We start from the raw sequence: 19,198 nt of genomic DNA, 5'->3' as shown, positions 1-19,198 counted from the left end.
GAGACCAGTTAGGGTTCCTAGTGACCAAAATACTAGGTGGCGACTCCCATTCCATTTTCCTACCAACAAAAGACTATTTTCTTGTCTCCCCACATTTGCCAGATAGATACCATACACACTTCCTAGATATTAAAAAGTGGAATACTCGCCGCGACGCCGCGCACCCGCGACAGAATGGCGACTCCACTGGGGACCTTGTGGACTAAGCTTTGTTTTTGTCTGAATTGTTTTTTCGTGTGTTTTTTAATATACTTTTCCTTTTGTTATCTGCTTATATGCTTTAAATATTTTTACGCATATTGTTCATGCATTTGTATAGAACTGTCTCATGCATCTTATAGAACTGTCACATGCATCACATACTTTGATTTTGAGAAGCACACACAAGCTTTAAGTTAGGTGGGGGATTAGCGATTTGCCCTATGACTATCGGTCAGGGTTCAGATGCGTGAAACACCCAACTCATATCTGAGTGCCTGCTTGGTAATGGTGGGTATACTTACCTTAACTGTTCCTTGCAACGCCCCCATACTGTCTTTACGAAGAACGTCACTGGGCAGATATGAGACCCTTTTAAAGACCAGATAGAAAACCTACCCATTCTCACCTAATAATTAGAACTTGTCCTTAGGATATCTATCTTATGTTCATTTGCATCATGATTAACAATGTTAAATTCATCAATCCAGGTTTTGAACCAAATCATGACTAAGTACCTATCTTTCCAAGAGTTTGGGCAAGAATCTGAGTTGACTCAAGTAGCTGAAGGAAAATGCCCAAGAATCGATGCTAGTAGGTTGCCTTGCATTACTAAGATAAATCACATGGTAAATGACTTGGGGAAGTTAGTGTCTATTATGGAATACATTGATGAGACTATTTTTGAAAGGCGATATGGGAGAATTGCACAACTAATGAGGTTACCCGTACAAGCAGCAGCAATCAAAGCCCTACTGAATTTTTGGGATCCTAGTTATCGGAGTTTTACCTTTGGGAACATTGATATGACACCGACTTTGGAGGAATATGAAAGGATTCTAGATTTTCCAAACGACAGCCACAGGATCTACCTAAGGCGAAGATTTGAAGATACAGCTTCGGAGGTAATCAATTTATTAGGCTTGGGAAAAATCAGTCAATGTAGAGTCGCCGATGGGGGTTTCAAATGGAAAGTCATTGAGGCCCGAATGAAGAAAAATGCTGAAGAAGGGAAGTTAGGAGAGGAACGATACAGGTTGGTGGCCTTCGCCATTTTTGGGCTAGTATTGTTCCCTTCCGAAATCGGAGTCATCAGTTTGGAAGCAGCAAGTGTCTTCATAGAATACGAGCGTGACCAGATCAATCCTTCATCAGCTATTTTGGGAGAAACCATGTTATCACTCAATCACTGCAGAATGCATGGAAAAGGAGCCATGAGATGTTGCACCCCTATGTTGTATTTATGGATTATCAGTCATATCGAAACACCAAGGGACATTTTTAACAACTTTTGGTGGTTTGACCTACGACCGTTAAAGGTTACCATGGATGAGACTTGGAAGAATTGGGATGAGAAAGCATGGATAGATAAATATGCAGCATTGCCAAGGAGCAACTTCAAATGGAAAGCACCATGGATGAACAATGCCATCTGCACAATGAGCTGTGGAAATAAGATATGGGTTCCTTTGATTGGTATAACCGGGTACATCAGCTACGCGCCCGCCCTAGTAACAAGACAGTTGGGTGGAATGCAGTACGCGCCAAGAACTCTGGGTTTAGCTGATTTCATCGGTTTATTCAAGCACCAACCCTTCCTCGAAGAAATGGAGCTTATCCGACAAGATTGGGAAAGACCCCTGATGGTAAAAAGGGAAGAAGGGAGCACATTTGAAACATCATTCAGCCAGAATTATGCAGTTTGGAGGAATGAAGAGCTTGCTGAAGAAAGGGGTTTCTCCATACCAAAACATCCAGAATCCGCAATAGAGCAACCAAAAAGGAAAAGGACTGATATTGAGGAAGAGCTGAGAAAGCAGCTAGAACAATGTAGAATTGATCTTAGCAAGAGCAAAGGGCAGCTGCGACTGTTAGAAAATCAATTAGAGGAAGAAAACACGATGAGGGTTTACTTGAATCAGCAGTTGGAAAAACAGGATAAACAATTGACATCTTTAAAGGAATGGCAGAAAAGGGCCAAGGTAGCGGAAGAAATAGCAAAAGGGGTCCAGGCTGAGCTAAAGAAACGAATGACCGAATATGATGAGCTGGTTAAGAAGAATGTGCTCGCAGAAAAAGAGTTGGCAAAGGTTAAAAGATCAACAAAAGGCAAGATGAATGTTGACAAAGAAGTGATGGATTCCTTGAAGAAGGGAAAGAGCATTCTTTCAAAGAAAATAGAAGTTGAAAAGGAGAAGAATCGGTTAGCCCAGCTCGACATAGAAGAGGAAAGAAGGATTAGAGCTCAATATATGGTGCAGCTTGAGGAAGAGAGAAGTGCAAGAAAGGCCGCCGAGTCTGATATGAGAGATTACCAGAAAAGAGCTGAGTCTTCGAAAGGAAGAATGATGACTTTACAATCTGAGATCGAGATACAAGTAGAAGAGTTGAGGGAGTTGAGAAGCCATTACTTCGAGATGGAGGAGGAGCTTAGTAAGGCTAAGCAAGAGCGTCAAGAATGTCAAGGCTACATGGACAGCTTTATAGTCCAAATTAACTCCAAAATAGCCGAACTGGATATCGAAAAGGAAGAACTGCAGAGGGTAAGGGATAAGTTGGCCCGGTCGGAGGATATGGTTCGAGTATTGGAAAGAAGTAATGAAGCCCTAGGAGCCAGCAACGAAGTGATAATTGCAGATAACACTGTGTTCCATGATAAGATAAGGCATATAACGCAGCAGGTCGAGCAAGTAGCCCGTTATGCGGAAAGGTTGCAACGACAAGCTACCCAAGTTGGAAATGATGCTTCAAAGTATCGGGAATACATGGCAGCCATCACATGTTTTATTGGGGACTTAGCTAATAGGGGAAACGCCTTTTAAAGGGTAACAATGTATAACGCCCTGTTTTGTAATCATTGTATGAATGACTTCTATTTATAAGAAGGCCATGACCTATCTTTCTTTCTAAAATGTTTTGGTAAGCTACAATGATAAGAACTTGGCAAACCCTCCTTTACAGCAATCGGGTCAACTCAGAAATCTTGCCTAAAGGATTACGAAAGTCATGAATCAACTTTAAAATATACATCTGCACGAGCATCATATTTTCATCACGCATTTGTTTTTAATTTATCATATGCATGCCAGATCGTGAAACATAGGTCCCACATCCAAAGTCCACAACACCCGGTCTAGAGCGAGAATGGAGAACGAAGAGAGAGCTCATTTAGAGTCACATTATCAGACCGAGTTGGAGTCCGTAAAAAATGAAGTTTCTCGGTTAACTGACTTACTTGAGCAGCTTCTAAGAGCTAAGAATGGGGAGGGAACATCAGCACAACAGCCTGAAGGAGCGCCAGCAGCTCACATCCCTCAGGTATCCCAAAACCAGGGGGCAAACTCGGCCAATGAACAACATTTTGTGCCTATCACCCCTATCCAGCCAACTCACGCTCCAATCACTGTGGACTTAACAGTGGAGGGAGTCCCGGATAATAGGTCTCCCAGTGTGATGGACCAAGACAAGCTATTTGCTCTAGAAGAAAGGTTAAGGGCAGTTGAGGGTAATGACTGGTTTGACCCCATACGAGCAGCCGAAGTATGTTTGGTACCAAACATCGTGGTACCAAAAGATTTTCGAATACCAGAGTTCATTAAGTATACCGGTTTGGAATGCCCAAACACTCACCTTCGATCCTACTGCAACAAGATGGCGGAAGTGATCCGTGATGATAAATTGCTAATCTATTTCTTTCAAGATAGCCTAGCAGGATCCGCTTTGAGCTGGTACATGAGGTTAGACAGCATCAAGATCAAGAGCTGGAGAGACTTGGTGGAGGCTTTCCTCAAACAGTACAAGTTTAACATGGAAATCGCTCCTGATCGAACAAGTCTAATGGCAATGGAGAAAAGGAGCCAGGAGTCAGTGAGGGCTTATGCGCAAAGATGGAGGGATGAGGCAATGCATGTCCAACCCCCTTTGATAGAAACGGAGATGGTGAGCTTGTTTGCCAATACCTTCAAAGCACCTTATTATGAGCACCTAATGGGTAGCTCCTCTCAACATTTCTATGATGCGGTACGCATAGCTGAAAGGATAGAACAAGGGATTAAAGCTGGGCGAATAGCGATGCCAGTGGAAAAGAAGGGTTTTATTGGAAGAAAGAGAGAAGGCGATGTTAACAATCTGGAAGGTGGGTACAAGGGCAAGAGAGTAGATTTCCATAATCCTCAAGCACCTACCTCTCAATTCTCACGCATAAACTTTAACCAACCTTTTTCCCCTAATCGAACAAATAACCAGTCAAACTACCAAAATCACTACCAAAGACCCCATACAAAATACACTTCAGAACAACTGCCACCGTTACCCATGCCTTTGAAGGACATGTACGCCAAACTGTTGAGCATTGGACAAATAGCTCCTATCCCTACACTACCACTACAACCACCATTCCCAATTTGGTACAAGCCCGAGTTGGCTTGCGAGTACCATGGGGGTAATCCCGGGCATGGGATTGAAACCTGTTACGCTTTCAAGAAGAGGCTATTGGAGCTTATTAAGATGGGATGGGTATCCTTTGAAGACAAGCCCAATGTTAATTCAAACCCATTGCCTAAGCATGCCCCAAATAGTAGTGGAGTAGGCATGATCGAAGTGGGAAATCAATGCAAGGTATTGAAGGTATCCATGAAGAAGTTGTATGACATGTTGGTACAATCAGGATTTTTAAAGACAAAAGGGGAAAGCCGTTTGGAGGGATATGATTACTGTGAATACCATGGAAGAGATGGACATCATATTGAGGATTGCATCGAGTTTTGCGAAAAGATTGCAAAAATGCTAAAAATAGGGGAGTTGAGGATTGAACCCATGAAGAGCAGCAGTGAGGTGAGTATGATGGAAGGTCGAGATGAGATGACAGGAGTATGTAGGATCCAACAAACAGCTAAGGGGCCACCAAGGCTAATCTTGGTCAAACCTTCCTGCACAAAAGGAAACCACAATGCCATGCATTACAATTACGGCTATACCTCCAACGTTCAAACTCCACTTCCCTTGTTCCAAACCGAGATTAGTGGTTTGACTCGGAGTGGTCGTTGCTTTACGCCCGAGGAGTTGAGAAAGGCAAAGGGCAAAGAAGTGGTAGATCTTGACAAAACACTAGAAGTTAATAAGCCAGTAACAGAAGAGGAGTCGAATGAATTCCTGAAGTTGATCAAGCATAGTGAATATTGCATAGTAGATCAACTAAAGAAGACTCCAGCTAGGATCTCCCTTATGTCCTTGATACTCAGCTCTGAGCCGCATCGAAACGCCTTGCAAAAGGTATTGAATGAGGCATATGTACCCCAAGACATCGAACATAAAACCATGGAGCATCTAGTGGGGAGGATCCATGCAACGAATTACCTGTACTTCACAGCTGACGAGCTCGATGCTGAAGGTACCGGACATAACAAGCCTTTATACATTACGGTTAGGTGCAAGGACTGCCTCATAGGAAAAGTACTCATTGATAATGGCTCGGCCCTTAACGTGTTGCCAAAGCACATGCTGGAAGAAATGCCGATCGATGAATCCCATATTAAACCAAGTACTATGATGGCCAGAGCGTATGATGGCTCGCCTAGGCCAATAATTGGGACTTTAGAAGTGGAGCTATATGTGGGACCACAAATGTTCTTAGTAACACTTCAGGTTATGGATATCCACCCTTCCTATATTATGTTGTTAGGAAGACCTTGGATTCATGCAGCGGGGGCAGTAGCTTCGTCATTGCACCAATGCCTGAAGTATATCATGAATGGGATGTTGGTAACTGTCAAGGCCGAGGAGACAGTGTCCATGACAAAGAATGTAGCTGTGCCTTTTATCGAAGCGGGCGATTGCAAGGGTAACAATATCCATGCCTTTGAGATTGTGAACACCGACTGGGTGCCAGAGAACACAGTGCTAAGAAGGCCCAGGATCTCAGAAGCAGCAAGGATGGCAAGTCTATGCTTCTTGAACCGCGAGATCCCATTTCAGTATAACCTTATTATCGGGATACCAGAAGGGGTTAATCTGGTAAAGGTGAAAAGTGCTGCTCAAAGATTTGGGCTAGGGTACCAACCTAACCAAGAGGATTATCGGTGGGCTGCTGGTCGGAGAAGGGCAAGAAGGATGGCTAGAATCAAAGGAAGAGAGCTAGAGGAAGAAAAACTAGAAATCCCTCCCCTTAGCGTGTCATTCCCAAAAGCTGCATACATAATGCAACATGATAAAGAGGCCGAAAGCCCTGATCAAGAACTGTCAAACATGAGCATAAATACCTTGGGGGAAAACAAGATGGAAGGAGATGAAATGAAGACAGTAGCAAGAAAGGGAGATGAAGCACTCCCACAACTGACGATCTACACCATAGAAGAAGTATCCACCAAGACCTTTGTGCGCAAGTTAGCTCAAGACGAGAAGTTTCAGAACTGGGTGACCCAAGAAGCTCCATTGGTTTTCAAAATGTAAACTAATTTTGTTTGTCTTAACATGCTTTTGTCATTGCTTATGTTTGCTTTTATTTCCTCTAGTTGACAATCAAGGCTCATGATGTCAGCTAGATTTTATGTTTGTCATGAAGCCCACCTTTTCTTTAAATAAATTGTGAGATCATGCACTTTTCACAAATTGCTGTCTTTTTATGCATTTACACCAAACACTTCCCGCTTTCAGGAATCCTGAAAGCGGATCTCCCACAACATCACATACGTTTAGCATCAAGAATAAATGGCCAAACTTGAACGAGCATGTGATAGCTATGGAAGAAGAAGAGTGGGATGAAAGCAATATCAGTGAATTCACCAGGCTAGTAGAACAACAGGAACAGACTTGGAAGCCTATCGCCGAGGAACTCGAAACCATCAATGTGGGTAGTGATCAGCTCAAGAAAGAGTTGAAAATAGGTACCTTAATTACTTCTGAACAAAGGATAAAAATGATCACCCTATTACAAGAATATTCAGATGTCTTTGCTTGGTCCTATGAAGATATGCCGGGTTTGGATACAAATATTGTAGTACACAAAATACCGTTGGAAGAAGGTTGTAAGCCAGTCAAGCAGAAGCTGAGGAGGGCCCACCCGGATGTCTGGATCAAGGTCAAGGCAGAACTGGAGAAGCAATGGGATGCTGGCTTCCTAGAAGTAGTTAGATATCCACAATGGGTATCTAACGTTGTTGTGGTGCCTAAGAAGGAGGGGAAGATTAGAGTTTGTGTGGATTTTCGGAATTTGAATAGAGCTAGCCCTAAGGATGATTTTCCCCTACCACACATAGATGTTTTAGTAGATAACGCTGCCCGGAGTTCCACTTATTCCTTTATGGATGGTTTTTCAGGATACAACCAGATAAAAATGGCTCCGGAGGATAAGGCGAAAACAACTTTTGTCACACCTTGGGGGACGTTCTGCTACAAGGTCATGCCATTTGGATTGAAGAATGCAGGAGCAACCTATCAAAGAGCAATGGTGACTTTGTTCCACGACATGATGCACAAGGAAATTGAGGTGTATGTAGACGACATGATTGCCAAGTCTAAAAGGGGAGAGGATCATGTTGAAGTTTTGAGGAAGTTGTTTGAGAGGTTGAGGAAGTATGAACTAAGGCTTAATCCTGCAAAATGTTCGTTCGGAGTTAAATCGGGCAAGCTGTTAGGATTTGTGGTAAGTGATAGAGGTATAGAGGTGGATCCAGATAAAGTAAGGGCCATCCAAGCTATGTCATCCCCTAAGACGGAGAAAGAAGTAAGAGGATTCTTGGGAAGGTTAAACTACATTGCTCGGTTCATAGCTCAGTTAACAACGACGTGTGAACCTATATTCCGACTACTAAGGAAAAAGAATCCTGGAACCTGGAATGAGGAGTGTGAGGAGGCATTCAATAAAATCAAACATTATTTACAAAATCCACCTTTACTGGTTCCTCCGGTATCGGGAAAACCCCTAGTATTGTATCTAACAGTGACTGAAGCAGCCATGGGATGTGTATTGGGTCAGCATGACGAAACCGGAAGGAAAGAAAGAGCTATTTATTACTTAAGTAAGAAATTCACTGAATGGGAGTCTAGATACACGGAAATAGAAAGGCTTTGTTGTGCGTTGGTGTGGGCGGCAAAGAGGTTGCGACATTATATGTTATACTATACCACTTGGTTGATTTCAAAGGTGGATCCTCTGAGGTACATTTGTAACAAGCCCTTTCTCTCAAGTCGAATTGCAAGGTGGCAAGTTTTATTAGCAGAATATGACATAGTATATATGACAAGGAAAGCCGTAAAAGGAAGTGCAATCGCGGACCATCTGGCCGATAATGCTGTTGAAGATTACGAACCTTTGGATTTTGACTTCCCCGATGAAGATATATTGTCAATAGAGAAAGAAGAAGAAAAGACAGATTGGTGGACGATGTTTTTTGACGGTGCAGTGAATGTACATGGTAACGGGGCCGGTGCGGTAATAATCTCTCCTGATAAGAAACAATATCCAGTTTCGGTTAAACTACATTTCGAGTGCACCAACAATACAGCTGAGTATGAAGCTTGTATCCTCGGTTTAGAAGCGGCATTAGAGTTGAAGATAAAGAAGTTAGATGTATACGGAGATTCAATGTTGATTATCTGTCAGGTTAAGGGGGAATGGCAAACCAAGGAGGAAAAGTTGAGGCCGTACCAGGAATACCTGGCCACGCTAGCAAAGGAATTTGAAGAAATTAGATTCACCCATCTGGGAAGAGAGGGGAACCATTTTGTAGATGCTTTGGCCACGCTAGCTGCTATGACTACCATTGATCTCAAGTGCAAGGTACAACCGGTACACATTGACATTAGAAATGACCCAGCTCACTGTTGCTTAGTTGAAGGAGAGATAGACGGACATCCTTGGTATTATGATATCAAGAACTTTGTGCAAAATCACGAATATCCGGTGGGAGCTTCCAAAACGGATAAGAAAACTTTGAGAAGGTTGGCTATAGACTTCTATTTAGATGGAGAGATTTTGTACAAAAGATCATTTGATGGGACCCTACTAAGGTGTTTGAATGAGGCAGATGCTAGAAAGGCATTACGGGAGGTCCACGAGGGGATTTGCTCAACCCATGCTAGCGGGCATATGATAGCGAGGAAAATCCAAAGGGCTGGTTATTTTTGGATGACACTAGAGAAAGACTGCATTGATTATGTCAGGAAATGTCATAAATGTCAAGTTTACAGTGACAAGGTCAATATGCCACCAGCTCCTCTATTTAATCTAATATCCCCTTGGCCATTTACAATGTGGGGAATTGACGTGATCGGGCCTGTTAACCCAAAAGCTAGCAATGGTCATAGATTCATCCTCGTAGCTATTGACTACTTCACAAAATGGGTAGAAGCTAGTTCATATGCCCACGTAACACAGAACGTAGTGAAGAGGTTTATAGAAAAGGACTTGATTTGTCGATATGGTCCTCCTGAAAGGATAGTGACAGATAATGCACAGAATTTCAATGGCAAAATGATAGCGGAGCTGTGTACTAAATGGAAAATCAAGCATTCGAAGTCTTCACCATACCGACCAAAGATGAATGGCGCAGTAGAAGCCGCCAACAAGAACATCAAGAAGATTATTCAGAAAATGGTAGTCACATATAGAGATTGGCATGAGATGTTGTCATTCGCACTTCACGCATACCGCACTACAGTCAGGACCTCGACAGGGACTACCCCATATTCTTTGGTATACGGTATGGAGGCAGTAATGCCGTTGGAAGTGGAAATCCCATCGTTAAGAGTATTAATGGATTCCGAACTAGAAGAGGCTGAGTGGGCCAAAGTGAGATATGAGCAACTGAACTTGATCAGCGAAAAGAGGATAGCTGCAATATGTCATCACCAACTTTACCAGAAACGAATGGCCAAGGCATATGATAAGAAGGTTAGACCGCGGTTGTTTCAAGAAGGGGATCTAGTATTGAAGAAAATATTGTCGTTACCTGGAGACGATCAAAGCAAATGGGCACTGAATTACGAGGGTCCTTACATAGTAAAGAAGGCATTCTCAGGAGGAGCGCTGAAGTTGGCTAGAATGGATGGAGAAGACCTAGCTCGACCTGTGAATTCTGACTCTGTAAAAAGATATTATGCTTGATGTAGGCTCCTAAATCAATAAAGCAAAGTTTGGCCATTGACTTCTTTCTCTTTTGCATTGATCTCACAACAATCATTTTTTGCATTGATCCCAACAGTGCATGTCTTGTTGTTATCGCACCTAAAAAATTTTAGCATCGGCTGAACGAATTTCTGCTTTATACAAAAGCCCAGACTAAAATCACACCCCTACACTGGGGGCAATAAGAAATGTTTTCATGAAAAGTTTTACGAAAGCCTATAGATTTGAAAACCAAGCTAAAAGCATTTGACAAAAGCATGACAAAGAGGCAATGATAAGTCATACATTTTGGGAAAAGGACTACTTGAAGAAAGTCAGAGACTTCTTCTTCAAGAATATGATAGGAGGCAACACAAGAGATGAATCCAAAGCAAGCTTATAAGAGGGAATCTCATGAACTAGAAGAAGAGGATGGGGCCTATGTTTCAAAACCAGGTACGAATGCATGCATGGCATCTAATCATAAATCATTGCATATATGTTCTTTATGGATCGTTACAGGAGGAGACCTTGATGCATTCCAACAAGATTGGAGACGAAGAAAGAATCATAGAGGATGATAGCAAAAAATCACGGTTTTGAACCATAGTGGATTCTGGAACAACGAGAAGAACAAGAAAAAGAGAGAATGAAAAGTTTGAACCCTGCCATCAGGAAGAACGACATCGATATCAGCTTTGGTAATAGGGAATCGCCAGATGGGATTCCAAGTTGATTAAAGGAGATCGCCAGAAGGGATCTCGTGTTTCGCTATTTGAAGGTCGCCAGATGGGACCTCGTATTACATGTTGGATAAAAGGAATCGCCAGATGGGATTCCAAGTTGAATAAAGGAGATCGCCAGAAGGGATCTCGTGTTTCGCTATTTGGAGGTCGCCAGATGGGACCTCGTATTACCTGTTGAATAATAGGAATCGCCAGATGGGATTCCAAGTTGAAGGAGATCGCCAGAAGGGATCTCGTATTTTGCTATTTGGAGGTCGCCAGATGGGGCCTTATATTTCGTTTGAATAAAAGGAATCGCCAGATGGGATTCCAAGTTGATTAAAGGAGATCGCCAGAAGGGATCTCGTGTTTCGCTATTTGAAGGTCGCCAGATGGGACCTCGTTTTTCATGTTGATTAAAAAAGGAATCGCCAGATGGGATTCCAAATTGATTAAAGGAGATCGCCAGAAGGGATCTCGTATTTTGATATTGGTTAAAGGAGATCGCCAGAAGGGATCTCGTATTTTGATATTGGTTAAAGGAGGTCGCCAGATGGGACCTCATATTTCATGTTGGTTAAAAGGAATAGCCAGATGGGATTCCAAGTTCAGGAGGATTGCTGTAAAAGACAAGTTTCAGATCAATCAAGCTTCAACGAGATCAGTTTCGGGAAATTCTGTTTTGGGTTTATCTTTATAAAACTTACTACGCAAAACCTCTGCTCCGTAAGCATTATAAAGAGGGGGCATCTGTTGTAACCCATTTTTGGGTCCCCACAAAATATATATATAAATATATAGTCAAAGGAGGTTAGAAAAATCACAGGAGGCAGAAGCGCTCAGAAAATGGTTGGAAAATTGGTCAATGAGGTTAAAAATACAAAGATTGGATTTTTGACAGTTTATTCTTGAAGGAGGAGAGCCCTGTTGAGAAGGGAAATTTGAAATTTGAGGAGAAAAGCCCAAATTTGGATGTTTATGGACTTAATTGGATTTTTAAATGAATTTATAGGAGATTTGATTGTAAGAAAAATTGATTTTTAAGTCAATTTGGGCTTTAATTAGAAGAAATTTAAGTTCTGGGGCCAAAATATATTTTTTAGGAATTTATTAGGTCAAATCAGGGGCCTAATTGCATAAATATTGAAGTTTAAGGGCCAATTGGGGACTTAATTGAGAAAATCCGAAATCAGGGACCAAATTGGAAGAGGCGCGTAAATGGAGGGGCTGCAATTATTCGGTTCAGGGGCCTAATTGAAGAAATTGAAAGTTTATTAATCAATTGAGGGCTCAATTGCATAAATCAGAGGCCAAGGACCAAAGTGAAAAACGCGGCCAACTATAGGGGCGGAGACCGAAATTGGCAGGGATGCAATTGAAGGAAAGAAGATAATTGAGGGCTGCTTTGAAAAATTGACGCGTTTTGGCGTCTTGCTGGACTTAAATGAAACGGCGCGTTTTGCCTAAAAACGACGCCGTTTCATGCCAAAAAAAAAAAAAAAAAAAAAAAAAAAAAAAGAGGCAGGAACCAGGCGACGCATCGCCCGGTACTGTTCACTGTCTTCCCCGCCGAGCTGCCCGAGTGGCCGACTTCCAGGCGTGTTTGCTGCCTCGTTTGGCCCCCAAATCCGACAAAGCATGCACCGACATGTCCACCTGGAACCCATTTATCATGGGGAGTGGTCCGGTCGGGTTAAAAAAGTTTGGAACAGCTCCGTTTTGTGGCCCAAATCGTGCACCTCGGGCAGTCTGCAAATTTGGCAGTTCGAGGTGCACACTTTGAACCAACGGTTTGAATTACTCAAGGCGAATCAAGGGCTGGGATGTTTTTCCCATTGAAGACGAGATTACCCTCTGTCCGGCCCTATAAATAGGATCAATTTTCATGCTCAAGGGGTTTGGCGAGAGAGGAGCTCAAAGTTGGCACAAAATAAGCTTTTCTGCCCGGTTTTTTCCTGCAAACAGCCTTCCCTTTCTTTTTTTTCTCTCCACCGTAGTCCAGCTCCCCCACAGACCCACACACACCCGAACAGTCCTTCTTCTAGCGCCACTCCCCTTGATTTTCTTCTCCCCCTCAGCAACCAGCAACAAGGGACACCTTTCTCTCTTGCAAAACCAAATCGGGGCAGCCCCCTCCATTTCCTCTCATTCTCTTCCAGCAGTCACAAAGAAACACTGTCCCCTCTCCCTCCCATCAACACAACGCCAGCAACAGAGCTTCACCTCAGCTTCTCCTTCACCGCAGCTTCAACAGCCCCAGCAACGCCTCCCGCGGCCTCCTCAGCAGTGACAGCCTCCACAGGAGCAAGCCCCCGCCTTCCAGCTTCTTCGCCGGCCAACAGCAGTCTTCTTTCCTCCAGCGACGCCCAGCAGCAACCGGAGTAGCAGTTCCTTCCTCAGTTACACCGACAGCTCCAGCCGAGAGCTTTCCTTCTCCTCTGCAGGAATCGGCTCCCTCATCTTCTAGCCGGGACCAGTGCACGCTTGATACCACCACCGGCTTCCACCGCAACGCCACAACACCGCCGGAAACGCAGCAAGCTCCACCGCCTCCTCCGTGCCAGGTAATTCTTCCTCCTCCCTTCATTACTGCATTTTCTTTTTTTTCGTTCCTGCATGCAGAACGAATAACGTTCTGCATGCAGAAGGGTGGGGGGAAAATAATTCCCCCCGCCAGCGTTTGTTGCTGGGCCAGGCTGGTCCTGGCCCAGCCCAGTCTTCTGGGCCGGGTCGGGCCCAGAAGTGTATAATAGTATCTGGGCCGAAGTCGGCCCAATCCATTTTTTGGGCCGAGATCGGCCCAACACTTTTGGGGCTGAGTCCGGCCCAGTTGTTTTGGGCCGGCCCAGCCCGATTTAATATTATATATTATATATATTATATTTTTTGTATTACTTATATATATATGTGAAAAATTACGAAAATTCTGCAAAAATTAGTAAAAAATATATGGGATTTTGTTGTAATTTTATTACTATATTTTGATCAATATCGGTTTGTATTTTTATACTGTAAAGATACAAATCCGGTATTAAAAATACCCGGTTTTCATCAAAACATCAAAGATTTTCGAAAAAAAAGTTTCCAAAATATCTTTAAAAATTTTGTTGATTTTTCCTGCATATTTTTATCAAAGTGAATTAATATTTGGGTTGCATTTTTATACCGTAAGGATACAAACCCAGTATTAAAATACCCGATTTGCGTCGAAACGTCAAAAAAAATATACATAATTAAAAAATGATTTTGTTTTAAATACGGCCTAGTCTCTCCAATATATATATATAAATATTTTAACATCATATTTTTCACACAACAAAGAAAATTTCAAAACAATATATGTATTAGCATGCATTTTGGCTTTAATAACCAGTTTATTCAAGCCATGAGAACTAGGCCAATATTTCAAAAATTCTAAAAAATCTTTTTGTCCTCTTTTAGTATTTGGGATTACGAATTTATACGTAAGACGTATTCCTGATATAAAAAATATGGTTTTTCATAGACGTTAGAATGGTTAGGTTTTACCCGATAAGATAAGGACCTCCTTATTGAGGAGGACTTTTCTTGAACCATAGACGGACCAACATACATAGACAGTTAGAAGGATTAGGTTTTACCCCTTAAGATAAGGACCTCCTTATTGAGGAGAACTTTTCTTGGACCATAGACGGACCAACATACATATACATCAGAAGGATTAGGTTTTACCCGATAAGATAAGGACCTCCTTATTGAGGAGGACTTTTCTTGAACCATAGATGGACCAACAACTAGGAAACACAACGAGACCTTGAATTTTATCAGACAGATAAACAATGCAGCTTACCTTAGGTAGGGCGTATTTAGGGTGCTAATACCTTCCCTTTACGCAACCAGTCCCCGTACCTAATCTCTGAGACCAGTTAGGGTTCCTAGTGACCAAAATACTAGGTGGCGACTCCCATTCCATTTTCCTACCAACAAAAGACTATTTTCTTGTCTCCCCACATTTGCCAGATAGATACCATACACACTTCCTAGATATTAAAAAGTGGAATACTCGCCGCGACGCCGCGCACCCGCGACAGCTACCTCAATGTGCGACTTTTCATTGGGCTTCTCTTTCTTTCCGTCCTAACAAAATCATGGAAGAGACTCAGTTTAGCAAAGCCAAACTTTCTCATCTCTTTTTCTTGCTGTCAATGCTGATAGTTAATGAAATTAGTGGTTCTTTCTTTCTCTCTGTCTTTTTCCTTTACTTGAGCAATGAAACAAATTTCCGTAGTTTAAAAAATTTCACTTTGAATATATTTCGCATGCCAACACAACTAGATTAACTCTTTCGCTTGGAACTGTTCAAATAAAACTGTAGTGGACTGATCAAATCCCACGCCGCATGTCTAATTTGACGAGCATGCTTCCTCCTACAAATATTTCTATGTATTTGACATTCTATTAATGTCATTATATGCTATCCACGTTATTAAAGTCAAGAAGGCAAATTGATTTGAACCCCGACAGAATTGAATGAAATTTACTAATCTAAAATCTATCTAATTCAAGTTTATTAAAAATAGAATGAGCTTATTACAATGAAAGACATATTGCAAAGCAACAAGACTATAAATTAATCCAATCACAACGCGTACACCTGGAAATGAGAAAAAAAGAGTATAAATCCATAACAAAGATTGGTTAATTATTTGAAGAGTTGAAAGTCAATTAACAACCAAAGATCGACAAAAATCAGAATATTATTAGCCAAAAAAAGTGTGCTGAAAATTATTCTCAAGAGTATTTATACCTTAAGCCAAAAACTCTAGTTTTCCTAATAGGTCACATATAAACCCAATTTAAATAATAATCAACCCAAGCTAAAACTAGCCCAAACTAATTAAAATAAACAAGTCTGAAATCCAAACAAGTGTTTTCTCACAAAATAAAGAAAGTTTAATATCCCAACTAATTTAATAAGACAAGTTCAGTTATTTTTGTATTGTGTCTGACAGCAGTAAAGTCCAACTTCAAACGAATGGTTCTCTCTCGTCTTAAAGAATTAGAAGGCGTTCCATATACTGTTGGAAAGGTATGGACGTCTAGTTTCCATCCCAACATGAATCACCTCAAAATTCAACCTGTAACTCCAGTTATGATAAAAAAAAAAAAGGTAGTGAAAGGTCAAACTGAGTGAATTTTAGTCTTTTTCTCCCAATCCTTGTGTAATGGTCTTGATCCCACCAACAAGCCCCTCTTGAACTTGAATAAGATTAATCATGGCTTGCTCCTCATTATTTAATATCCTCTTGAAGTCCATCTTAGCCCATGTATCTTGAAAAGGTCCATTGAAAACCTCTTTGAACCTCTTAGCTTTAAGCCTTGTAATTGGACCAACCGGAACCTCCAATGGATCCTTTGGTGCTTGGATCGCATCATCCCCTCTTTCCTCAAAAGAATTCAATCTCGAATCATCACCTACATCAAACAAAGAAAGCTCAGCAACATTGAAAGTAACACTAACATCATACTCACCTGGTAGATCCATTTTGTATGCATTATCATTAATCCTTTCTATAATTTGAAAAGGACCATCTCTTCGAGGTATCAACTTTGATCTCCTTTGTTTAGGGAACCTTTCCTTTCTCATATGCACCCAAACTCAATCACCTGGTTCGAACCTCACCAATTTTCGTCCTCTATTAGCCTTGTGTGCATATTGTTCATTTTTTTCTCTATTTGTTGCCGAATCTTTGCATGAAGTCCTTCACTACTTGTGCTTTTTGGGTACCATCAAGACTAACCCTTTCATCCACAGGTAAAGAAATTAAATCTAATGGTGTCAAAGGATTAAAACCATAAACAATCCCAAATGGTGAATAATTAGTAGTAGAATGCACACTACGATTATATGCAAATTCAATTAATGGCAAACAATCTTCCCAATTTTTAAGATTCTTTTGAATAATAGCCCTTAACAACTGAGTTAAAGTTCGGTTAACAACTTAAGTTTGGCTATTTGTTTGTGGATGACAAGTAGTAGAATATAAAAGCTTAGTCCCTAACTTACCCCACAAAGCCTTCCAAAAGTAACTTAAAAACTTAAAATCTTGATCTGACATAATGCTCCTAGGAATACTATGTAGCCGAATGACCACTCTAAAGAATAGGTCAGCTATATTTGTTGAATCATCAGTTTTATGGCAAGCAATGAAATGTGTCATCTTAGAAAATCTATCCATAATAACAAATATAGTCTCTTCCTTTCCTAGACCTAGGTAGACCCAAAAACAAATCCATAGAAACATCAACCCAAGGTTCCTTAGGAACAAGTAAAGGTATGTATAACCCATGAGGCATTACTCTAGACTTAGCTTATCTACATGTTATGCACCTATCACAAATTATTTGCACATCTCTTTTCATGTTAGGTCAATAAAAGTGTTCATGTAAAACATCCAAAGTCTTAGCAATTCCAAAATTCCCCATTAAACCACCCTCATGAGCTTCCCTTACAAGCAATTCACGTAAAGAACAATTAGGCACACACAATTTTTTTTCCTTAAACAAAAATTCATCATGCCTAAAAACCCTATCTTGGTTGAAACTTTGCACTCATCATATATAGAACCAAAATCATTATCATCAAGATACAATTCTTTAATATACCCAAATCCTAATAATTTAGTATTCAGAGTATTAAGAAGAACATACCTTTGTGACAAAGCATCTACAACCACATTTTCCTGGCATTGCTTGTACTTAATCACATATAAGAAAGTTTCAATAAACTCAATCTACTTGGCATGTCACCTATTTATCTTACCTTGACCCTTCAAATGTTTTAATGACTGGTAATCGGTATGTATAACAAACTCACGGGGCCATAGATAATGTTGTCAAGTTTTCAATGCTCTCATTAATATATACAACTCTTTGTCATAAGTTAGATAGTTAAAAGCTACATCATTGAGTTTCTCACTAAAATAAGCAATGGGTCGTTTCTTTTGCATTAGAATAGCTCCAATACCTATTCCTGAAGATCACATTAAATCTCAAAAGCTTTATTAAAATCAGGTAAAAATAGTAATGGTGCCCAAATTATCTTTGATTTTAACAAGCTAAAAGCACTTTCTTGTTCTTCACCCCACTTGAACCCTATGAATTTCTTAATGATTTCAATCAATGAAGAGGTTATCGTACTAAAGTCTTTAACAAACCTCCTATAGTGACTAGCCAAATCATGAAAACTTCTAACTTCTGTTATTGATTTTGGTGTAGGTCATTCTTGAATAACCTTAACCTTAGCCTTATCCATCTCTATACCTTTTGCACTAACAAAATATCCAAGAAAAATAATTATATCCATGCAAAAGTCACACTTTTTCAAATTAGCATATAAGGACTGTTTTCTAAGAACATCAAGAACTTATCTCAAATGATCCATATGCTCATCAAACTCTTCACTATAAATCAAAATATCATCAAAATAGACAACTACAAACTTACCAATAAAAGCATGCAAAACATGATTCATCAATCTCATAAAGGTATTAGATGCATTAGGAAGTCCAAAAGGTATAACCAACTACTCATACAAACCATATTTAGTTTTGAAAGCAGTTTTCCATTCATCCCCTTCTTTCATTCTAATTTGATGATAACCACTTTTTAAATCAATCTTCAAAAACATTTTAGAACCATGCAATTCATCCAACATATCATCTAATTTGGGAATTAAATGTCGATACTTTACAGTAATGTTATTGAAAGCCCTACAATCGACACACATTCGTCAAGTCTTGTCTTTCTTTGGGACAAGAAGCACGAGAACTGCACAAGGACTCATGCTCTCACAAATGTATCCTTTCGACATCAACTCCTCCACTTGTCGTTGGAGTTCCTTAGAATCTTCGGGATTGCTCCTATATGCCGGCCTATTTGGTATAGATGCTCTTGGAACAAAGTCGATTTGATGTTCAATTCCCTTAATTGGCGGCAAGCTACTAGGAATCTCTTCTGAAAAGACATCTTCAAATTCCTGTAAAAGAACTTTAACAACACTAGGAACACAGGAATCCAAATTATTAGAGTTAAAGTATGCCTCCTTATACACAAGTAAAATCACAGGCAATTCAGAAAGATAAGCATGTTTAAGATCACTAGATTTTGCAAAGAAATTAAGGTTTTTCCCCAC

At 40.7% G+C, this 19,198-nt stretch overlaps 1 protein-coding gene across 1 annotated transcript; it reads left to right on the top strand.

Moving 5' to 3' along the window:
• The first annotated feature begins 824 nt into the window (after positions 1–824).
• LOC127904386 (uncharacterized) lies at positions 825–10,300 on the top strand. Its single transcript, XM_052447670.1, has 6 exons — positions 825–3,011; positions 3,442–3,703; positions 4,241–4,353; positions 4,612–6,297; positions 6,412–6,578; positions 6,982–10,300. Exons 1-6 carry the CDS (start codon positions 825–827, stop codon positions 10,298–10,300), a joined length of 7,734 nt encoding a protein of 2,577 aa, XP_052303630.1.
• The last annotated feature ends 8,898 nt before the right edge of the window (positions 10,301–19,198 follow it).

Source organism: Populus trichocarpa, chromosome 15 (genome assembly GCF_000002775.5).
Source record: "Populus trichocarpa isolate Nisqually-1 chromosome 15, P.trichocarpa_v4.1, whole genome shotgun sequence".
Lineage (NCBI taxonomy): Eukaryota > Viridiplantae > Streptophyta > Magnoliopsida > Malpighiales > Salicaceae > Populus > Populus trichocarpa.
Note: the sequence above shows the minus strand (reverse complement) of the source record. Positions and strands in the feature narration are given on the sequence as shown.

What these genes read in the sequence shown, in the direction of transcription:
- LOC127904386 (XM_052447670.1), top strand. Translation starts at nt 825, where the DNA reads ATGGTAAATGACTTGGGGAAGTTAGTGTCTATTATGGAATACATTGAT. An exon ending in AAGGTTAAGGGCAGTTGAGG is followed by an intron (nt 3,704 to 4,240) that starts GTAATGACTGGT and finishes CTGAAAGGATAG; the next exon opens with AACAAGGGATTAAAGCTGGG. An exon ending in ACCAAGACCTTTGTGCGCAA is followed by an intron (nt 6,579 to 6,981) that starts GTTAGCTCAAGA and finishes TGAATTCACCAG; the next exon opens with GCTAGTAGAACAACAGGAAC.